General features: G+C 66.3%; 1 protein-coding gene across 1 annotated transcript; it reads right to left on the bottom strand.

The window, feature by feature from the left end:
• Positions 1–5,370: 5,370 nt before the first annotated feature.
• ZBTB4 (zinc finger and BTB domain containing 4) lies at positions 5,371–8,305 on the bottom strand (the record flags this gene model as incomplete). The annotated part of the gene is made up of 2 exons (XM_074167828.1): positions 7,600–8,305; positions 5,371–7,488 (listed from the first exon to the last, which is right to left on the bottom strand). Coding segments are annotated over exons 1-2 (2,824 nt in total), but the record flags the coding sequence as incomplete, so codon positions are not given.
• Between the last annotated feature and the right edge of the window lie 277 nt (positions 8,306–8,582).

Genomic DNA, 8,582 nt, shown 5'->3' on the forward strand with positions numbered 1-8,582 from the left:
GATGTCCCCCATGTCTCTGTGCCCCCAATGTCCCCACACGTCCCCCCGTCACCCCATGTCCCCCACCATTCCTGATGTCCCCCATGTCCCGTGTCCCCCATATCCCCCCATGTCCCCAATGTCCCCTGTGTCCTCCAATGTCCCCATGTCCCCCCGTCACCCCATGTCCCCCACCATCCACGAACTCCCTGATGTCCCCCATGTCCCTGTGTTCCCCATGCCCCACAAGTCCCCAATGTCCTCCCTGTCCTCCAATGTCCCCCACCATTCCTGATGTCCCCCCATGTCCCTGTGTCCCCCATATCCCCCCATGTCCCCAATGTCCCCCCTGTCCTCCAATGTCCCCATGTCCCCCCATCACCCCATGTCTCCTACCACCCCGATGTCCCTGATGTCCCCTGTGTCCCCCATGTCCCTGATGTCCCCCCATCACCCCATGTCTCCCACCACCCCCGATGTCCCTGATGTCCCCCCAATGTCCCCTGTGTCCCCCATATCCCCACATGTCCCCAATGTCCCCTGTGTCCTCCAATGTCCCCACATGTCCCCCCGTCACCCCATGTCCCCCACCATCCCCAAAGTCCCTGATGTCCCCACCATGTCCCTGTGTTCCCCATGCCCCACATGTCCCCAATGTCCTCCCTGTCCCCCCATGTCCCTGTGTCCCCCCATGTCCCCAATGTCCTCCCTGTCCTCCAATGTCCCCCACCATCCCCAATGTCCCCCCCATGTCCCCGTGTCCCCCAGATCCCCACGTCCCCAATGTCCCCCCTGTCCTCCAAGGTCCCCATGTTCCCCCCGTCACCCCACGTCCCCAGTGTCCCCCATGTCCCCCACCATCCCGATGTCCCCTCACGTCCCCGATGTCCCCGTCTCCTCAGCTCTACGGTGTTTATTGGCGTCTCTAACACTCGACTGATGCAGATATAAATAGTGGACATTTTTCACCGCGCCACCGACCGCCACCACGGGGACATGGGGACCCCCCCCGCAGGGACACCCCACTGCGGGGACACCCCCCACGCACCCCTCGGGGACCCCTCCCCCCATGGGGACACCACCCCGGGGACCCCTCCCCTATGGGGGACACCACTGAGGGGACATCCCATGGGGACACCCCCAAGGGACCCCCTCCCTGTTGGGGACACCTCGTTGGGGACACCCCATGGGGACGTCACCCATGGAGGTCACCTCAGGAGGGCCACCCTTTTGGTGACAACCCTTGGGGGACACCTCCTTGAGTCCACCCCATTGAGGCCACCCTATGGGGACATCCCCACTGAGGCCACCTCCTTGGGGACATCCCCATGGAGGCCACCTCCTTGGGGTCACCTCCTTGGTGGCATGCCATTGAGGTGGTCCCCCATGGGAGGCCACCTCCTTGGTGACATCCCATTGAGGTCACCTCAAGGAGGCCACCCCATGGGGACATCCCCCATTGAGGCCACCCCTTTGGTGACATCCCTTGTGACATCCCCATTGAGGTCACCTCAAGGAGGCCACCCCAATGGGGACATCCCCCTTGAGGCCACCCCTTTGGTGACATCCCATTGAGGTCACCTCAAGGAGGCCACCCCATGGGACATCCCCCATTGAGGCCACCCCACTTTGGTGACATCCCTTGGTGACATCCCATTGAGGTCACCTCAAGGAGGCCACCCCATGGGGACATCCCCCATTGAGGCCACCCCTTTGGTGACATCCCTTGGTGACATCCCATTGAGGTCACCTCAAGGAGGCCACCCCATGGGGACATCCCCCATTGAGGCCACCCCTTTGGTGACATCCCTTGGTGACATCCCATTGAGGTCACCTCAAGGAGGCCACCCCATGGGGACATCCCCCATTGAGGCCACCCCTTTGGTGACATCCCATTGAGGTCACCTCAAGGAGGCCACCCCATGGGGACATCCCCCATTGAGGCCACCCTTTGGTGACATCCCATTGAGGCCACCTCCTCAGGGCTACGCCATTGAGGTCACCCCATGGGGACATCCCTTGAGGACATCCACGGGGGCCACCTCCCTCAGGCTACCTCAATGGCGTCACCTCCATGGAGGCCACCTCCTTGGGCCACCCTTTGGGGACATCCCTTGGAGACAACCCCCATGGAGGCCACCCCATGGGGTGACATCCCTTGGGACAATCCCATGGGGGGGGGCCACCTCAGTGGGGACACCCTTGGTGACACCCCCCCCATCGAGGCCACCCTACTGGTGACACCCCATGGGGACACCCCCCGTGGTGCGCCCCACACCCCACCCCCCCCTCCCCCGCGGTGTCCCCTTTGTCCCCAAGGTCCCCTCTCTCTCCCCTCCCCACCCACTCCCCCCTTGATTTTTATCACTATTTTGTGGGGTTTTTTTACACTTTCCCTTTTTTGCTCGATTTTGCCTTTTTTTTTTTTTTTCTTTTTTTTTTTTTCCGGGCGGGTCCCCCCCTAAAGTGCGGTCGGGGGTGGGGGGAGGGGCGGGGAGGTGGGGGAGGGGACAGTGGGGGAGGGGACAGTCAGTAGCAAACGCGGCCACGAAAAGTGCAAACGGGGGGGGGGGGAGGGGCCGCGGCCGGGGGGGGGGGGGGAAAGCGGGAGGTGAGGGGGGCCTTGCACGAGGGTGGGGCTTGCACGAGGATGGGCCTCGTGCAAGGATGGGCCTTGCACGAGGATGGCTCCTGGCGCGAGACTGAGCTCGCACGAGGATCAGCCTCGTGCGAGAACGAGCCTTGCACGAGGACGCGCAAGTCCTCGCACGAGGAGAGGCCTCGCACGAGGATCGGGCTTGTGCAAAGATGAGCCTTGCACGAGGATGGGCCCTGTGCAAAGATGAGCCTTGTACAAGGACCGTCCCTGCACAAGGATGAGTCTTGCACAAAGATGGGCCTTGCACGAGGCTGATCCTCGCACGAGAATGGTCCTTGCACCAGGATGGTCCTTGCACAAGGATGGGCTTTGCGTGAGGGTGGGGCTCACACAGGCATCAGCCTTGTGCAAGGACCATCCTTGCACAAGGATGGGCCTCGTGCCCAGATGAGCCTTGTGCAAGGACGGTCCTTGCACAAGGACGGTCCTTGCACGAGGGGGGGTGTGTGTGACACAGTGCCCTGTCCCGGCCGGGCGCAGCGTGGGGGGAGGGGGGGATGGTGGCCTTGCACGAGGGCGGGGGAGGGGTGTGTGAGCCGGGCCGTGCACGGGGACGCGCTGCGGGAGGACGGGCCTTGCACGAGGACGGGGCACAGGGGTGGCACGAGGAGGGGGCGGCGCATGAGGATGGCCTTGCACACCCCTGCGTTGCACGAGGAGGGTCTTTCCTCAGTCGTGCGTCGCACGAGGACGCCCCCCACACCCTCGTGCAACGCACAAGGGAGGGGTGTCCTTGCACGACCAGTCCTTGCACGACCAGTCCTTGCACGAGGACGATCATCGCACAAGGATCGACCATGTGTTGCACGGAGGGTCTTTTGCACCGGTTGTGCGTTGCAGGAGGAAACCCCCCCTCGCACAAAGACACCCCCTCCCTCGCACGAGGGGACCCTCTCCTTGCACAAGGGGACCCTCTCCTTGCATGAGGACCCCTCCCCTTGCACGAGACCCCCCCCTTGCACGCCGGGGGGGCGGGGGCGCTGGAATGTCGCTGCGATGGCGTAAGGTGCCAGGGAGGGTCAGGGGGGGTCGGGGGGGGGGGGGGGTGTCAGAGTTTTGGGGGGGCCCCATAGAGTGGGGGAGGGGCCCGGATTTAGTGGGGGGGCCCCATGGGGGGGGAGGGGGGGGGGCTGGTTGGGGGGGAGGGGGAATCCTGGAGGGGAGGGAGGAATTGGGGGGGGGGGGGGCCATATATTGGGGGGGACCCATAATGGGGGGGTCCCTCTGTACTGGGGGGGGGCCCCAATATACTGGCGGGGGGGGCTATAGTGGGAGGAGGGGGCCATACTGGGGGGTCCTCACTATTTTGGGGGGGCCCAGGGGGTCCCTCTATACTGGGGAGGTTCTCCTATACTGGGAGGGGTCCCCCTATACTGGGGGGGGGGGTGTCCCCTATAATGGGGGGGGTGTCCCATTATACTGGGGGTTCCCCAAACTGGGGGGGCCCCAGGCCTCGTGTCTTCTGTCCCCTTCCCCCCGTCCCCCAGTTTGGGGTGACTGGGAGCCCCCCAGTATCCCCAGTGCCCCCCCCCCCTCCCGAGTCCCATACTGGTCCCTGTGGCACACCCAGATCCTGCCCCCCAAGTCCCCGGGGGGGGGGGGAAGGCGGGGGATCCCCAACCTGCCCCATGGCCCCCCCCCCCCTCCTATGGGGCCCCCCCACTTCCTCTATGGGGCTAAAGCCCCCCAATCTTCTATGGGGCTCCCCCACTTATGGGGCCCCCAAATATTATGCCCCCCCTCCTATGGGGCAGGCACCCCCCCCAAATCTCCTATGGACCCCCCCCCACTTCTGGGACCCCTTTCTATGGGGCAGGATCCCCCTCTATGGGGCAGGGAGCCCCCTTATCTCCTATGACCCCCCCCATTTATGGGGCCCCCTCACTTCTGGACCCCCCCCAACTTCTGGGCCCCCCATCTATGGGTCAGGACCCCCCTCTATGGGGCAGGGCCCCCCATCTCCTATGGGGCCCGAAATTTCCTATGGGCCCCCCCCCCCCCTCACCTCCTATGGGGCTGCCCCACATCTTATGGCCCCCCCCACCACATCTTATGGTCCCCCCCATTTATGGGGTCCCCCCACGTCTGAGACCCCCATCTATGGGTCAGGACCCTCCCCATCTCCTACGGCCCCCCCCCACTTCTGGAACCCCCCTCTATGGGGCAGGGCCCCCCCCTCCAAACCTCCTATGGGGCCCCCTCACTGATGAGGCCCCCCCACCACCACTTCTGGGCCCCTTTTCTATGGGTCTGGACCCCCCTCTATGGGTCAGGCCCCCCATCCCCTTCTCCCCCCCTCAAGTCCCCCCCCCAGCTTTCCGGGGCCTCTCCCCTCCCCCTCCCCCTCCAGAAAAACTGAAAGTTGGGGGCAAGGCGGGGGGGGGTCCCCCTCCCCCACCCCCTCCCCCACCCCCCCCGCCCCCCAAAAACCCTTCGCTTTCGGGGAGCCCCACGGCGAGGGCGAGGGGGAGGGGGAAGGGGAAGGGGTAGGTGGCCACCAGGCGGGGGGGGGCGAAGGGGAGGGGGAAGGGGGAGGGGGCGACAGGAGGGGGGGGTCCCCCCCTTCCCCCCACCCCCCCCGCCCCTCCCCCCACCCCATCTTGGGGGTCTCCTCCCCCCCCCTCCCCTTTCCCCCCCCCCCCTCCTCAGCAAAGCCAAAGGTTCTTCCTGAACCGGGAACCCCCCGCTGGGACCTGGGGGGGGCAGTGGGGACCCCCCGGTGTCACCCCCACCCCCCGTGTCACCCGGCGGGACGGTGACGCCGTCACCCGGTGGCGGGGGTGGCAAAGGGGGTGGGGCGGAGGGACACCCCCCGCCTTTTTCCCCCTCTCCCCCCTCCTCCTTGCCCCCCGCCGGGGTGTAGGTGATGACAGTCGGGGGGGAGGCGGGTGACATTGTCACCGGCGTCACCTCGTCACGGTGACGCTTGGCGTGACGGCTGAGGGCGGCCGCCGTCTTGCAGACCTTGGCGCAGCGGCTACAGGCAAAGCGCAGCGATGGCCGCCGGCCCACCCGGGGGGGGTGTCCCTTGTCACCTTTGTCGCCCCCCACCGTGCCACCGCCATCACCGTCACCGACAACACCCGGCCCCTCGTGTCCCCGCTGGTGTTTCCGCAGCTTCCTGGAGGCGCTGAAGGTTTTCCCGCACACCCGGCAGGGGTGGTGGTGACAGTCCCGCCGGCGGTGGCCGTCCCCCGTGTCACCGTCGCCGCCATCTTTGTCACCCGCCGCATCACCGGTGTCATCGTCACCCGCCGGCGGCCACCGCAGGGAGCGCAACTTGCGGCGCCATCGGGGTCTCTTTGCCTTGGCGGCACCACCACCGCTCGCGTCACCCCTGGCGTCACCCCCCCTTGTGCCACCACCTCTGGTGTCACCCCCCCTGGTGCCACCACCCCTCGTGTCACCCCCCCTGGCGCCACCACCGCCGCTGCCGCTTGTCTTCCTCTTGGGTTTGTAGCTGTAATACGGCCGCCACAACCGGTCCTCGGCGTCACTGTCACCGTCAGCGGCCGGGTGACGGCGGTGGCCGGCGGTGGCCCCGGTGGTGGCCCCGGTGGTGGCCGCCGACTGTAGGCGGAGGTCAGTCTCGGAGATGCGGCGCTTGACGATGGCCTCCTCCCCGATGCGGACGGTGATTTGGCACAGAGGGGCCGCCCGGTTGTCCCCCGTTGTCCCCACGTAGGCGGGTTTGGCCACGTAGGTCATGGTACGGCCGGTGGTGGCCACAGTGGTGGCCGCTTGGGTGGCCCCGTTGTCCCCTCCCGGCGCCTCCCCAGCCGCTCGTTGGGCCTCGATGTAATCCCTCAGCACTTGCTTCTTCATGGGCCGCGCCGCCACAGCCGGGGACACCGACGGCGGAACCGACGGCGGCACCGACGGTGGCACCGATGGCGGCACCGACGGCGGCAACGAGGCCACCTCCCCCGCTCGCCCATTGTAGGCGATGACAGAGGCCGGTGACGCCGCCGCCATGGCGGTCCCCCCACCCCGGACGATGACGGAGGCCGACGGCCGCCCGTAGGCGATGACGGACTCGGGCCTGGGCGAGGGGAAGGTGCCACCATCACCGGGCGGCGGCGGCGGTGGGGGCGGCGGGGGCGGCGGCTCCGCCATGTTGCCCGTTGTCACCAGAAGACCGTCGGCCACCAAGCCTTGGCTGTAGGTCTTGTAGGGCCGCTTGGCCGCCCGGGTGGGCAACAAGCGGTAGAGCTTGAGGGCGTTGAGTTTGGGTTTGTAGCCGCCGTTGGGGGTCTTCTCGGAGGAGATGAGGGCGGGGTTGATGCCGTGGGCGCCCTTTTGGTGGGTCTTGAGGTTGTAGTAGGTGACGAAGGTGTCCCAGCAGAAGACGCACTGGTAGCGCCGCTCCCCCGTGTGCCACACCTCGTGCTTGGTGCGATACTCGGCCAGGGCGAAGACTTTGTCGCAGTAACGGCAGGGGTACTTGCGGCGCCAGGAGTGGACGTTGGCGTGGCGTTTGAGGCTGGAGAGGGTGACGTAGGAGCGGTGGCAGACGCCGCACAGGTAGACGAGATGACCGTCCACCATCTTGACAAGAGCGGCTTCTTCTTCCTGCTCCGGGCTGGGCCCCAAAGCCCGGTGGCGGAGAAGCAAAGCCTTTTTGCCTTGTTTAGGCCCCGGCGCGGCGAGGCTGGGGACGTTGGGGACGTTAGCGATGCTGTTGGGGACGTCGGGGGGGTCGCCGTCGCGGCAGCCGTCTTGGCAGAGGACCTCGTGGGTCTGCAGCCGCTTGACGTGGATGAAGGCCTTGCCGCAATGGCGGCAGGCCAGGCCCCGGCGGCCCCGGTGGAGCTTGGCGTGGAAAGCCAGGGCGGCCGCCGTGCCGAAGCCTCGCCCGCACAACCCGCAGCGCAACGGCGGGGACGAGGAGGAGGAGGAAGAGGAGGAGGAAGAAGAAGAAGAGGAGGAGGAGGAGGAGGAGGGCGCCGCCGCGTTGGGGCCTGTCATGTCGGAGGCCGCCATGTTGGGGGCTGTCATGGAGGCCGCCATGTTGGATCCCGCCACGGAGGCCGCCATGTTGGATCCCGCCAGAGAGGGCGCTATGCTGGAGGCCGCCGCGGAGGCCGCCATGTTGGTTCCCACCATAGAGGGCGCTATGCTGGAGGCCGCCATGGAGGCCGCCATGTTGGATCCCACCATTTTAGAGGCCGCCGCCATCTTGGGAGCCGCCATTTCACCTTTTTCCTCAGCCTCCTGTGAGGAACAACTCAAATCCACCGGGGCCGCCGCCGGCGACCGGGGGTCCCCCGAAGAGCCGTTCATCTCTTTAGGGGTCCCCGATTCTAAACCTTGAAGGGTTGAGATGCCCAAACGGCGACCGATAGCCCCCAGGGCCCGGGCTGTGGCCTGGTTAGGGACGGCCAAGCGGGAATTGTAGATAAAATTGAGGACGTCGGAGAAGACGCCGGCCTGGACTCCAGGTAATTCCAAAACGTGACCGGGTGTGGGGCAAGAAGGCCCCGTTTGGGTTAAAGCTCGTTTAAAAAAGGGGCTGGAAGCCGCCAGGACGTTTTTATGAGCTCGGAATTTGGTGTCCTCGGCGATGATGGTGACGTCGCAGAATTGGCCCCTCAGACGTTGTTCGTTTAACTCCAGGAGTAAGGAACGGCAATGGCCGGCGTCCGACACCTCCACGACTGGAGCCATCCCCGCGGCGCCCACCTGAGGGGGGGGGGGGACAAAAGGAGAGGAGGGGGGGGGACACGGTGGGGATAAGACCTGAGGGGATGGGGGCCACGTCTGGGGGGGCCCAGACACCTGGGGTCCCTTATCTGGGGACATTGGGGTCACCTGGGTCCTCTCTATGGGGTGACTTGGGCACCCAGGTCCCTTCTATGGGGGGTCCAGACACCTGGAACCCCTATTTGGGGACACCTGGACATGTGGGACCCCTATTTGGGAGGCACGGACATCTGGGTCCCCC

This window comes from Numenius arquata, unplaced genomic scaffold (genome assembly GCF_964106895.1).
Source record: "Numenius arquata unplaced genomic scaffold, bNumArq3.hap1.1 HAP1_SCAFFOLD_1475, whole genome shotgun sequence".
NCBI lineage: Eukaryota > Metazoa > Chordata > Aves > Charadriiformes > Scolopacidae > Numenius > Numenius arquata.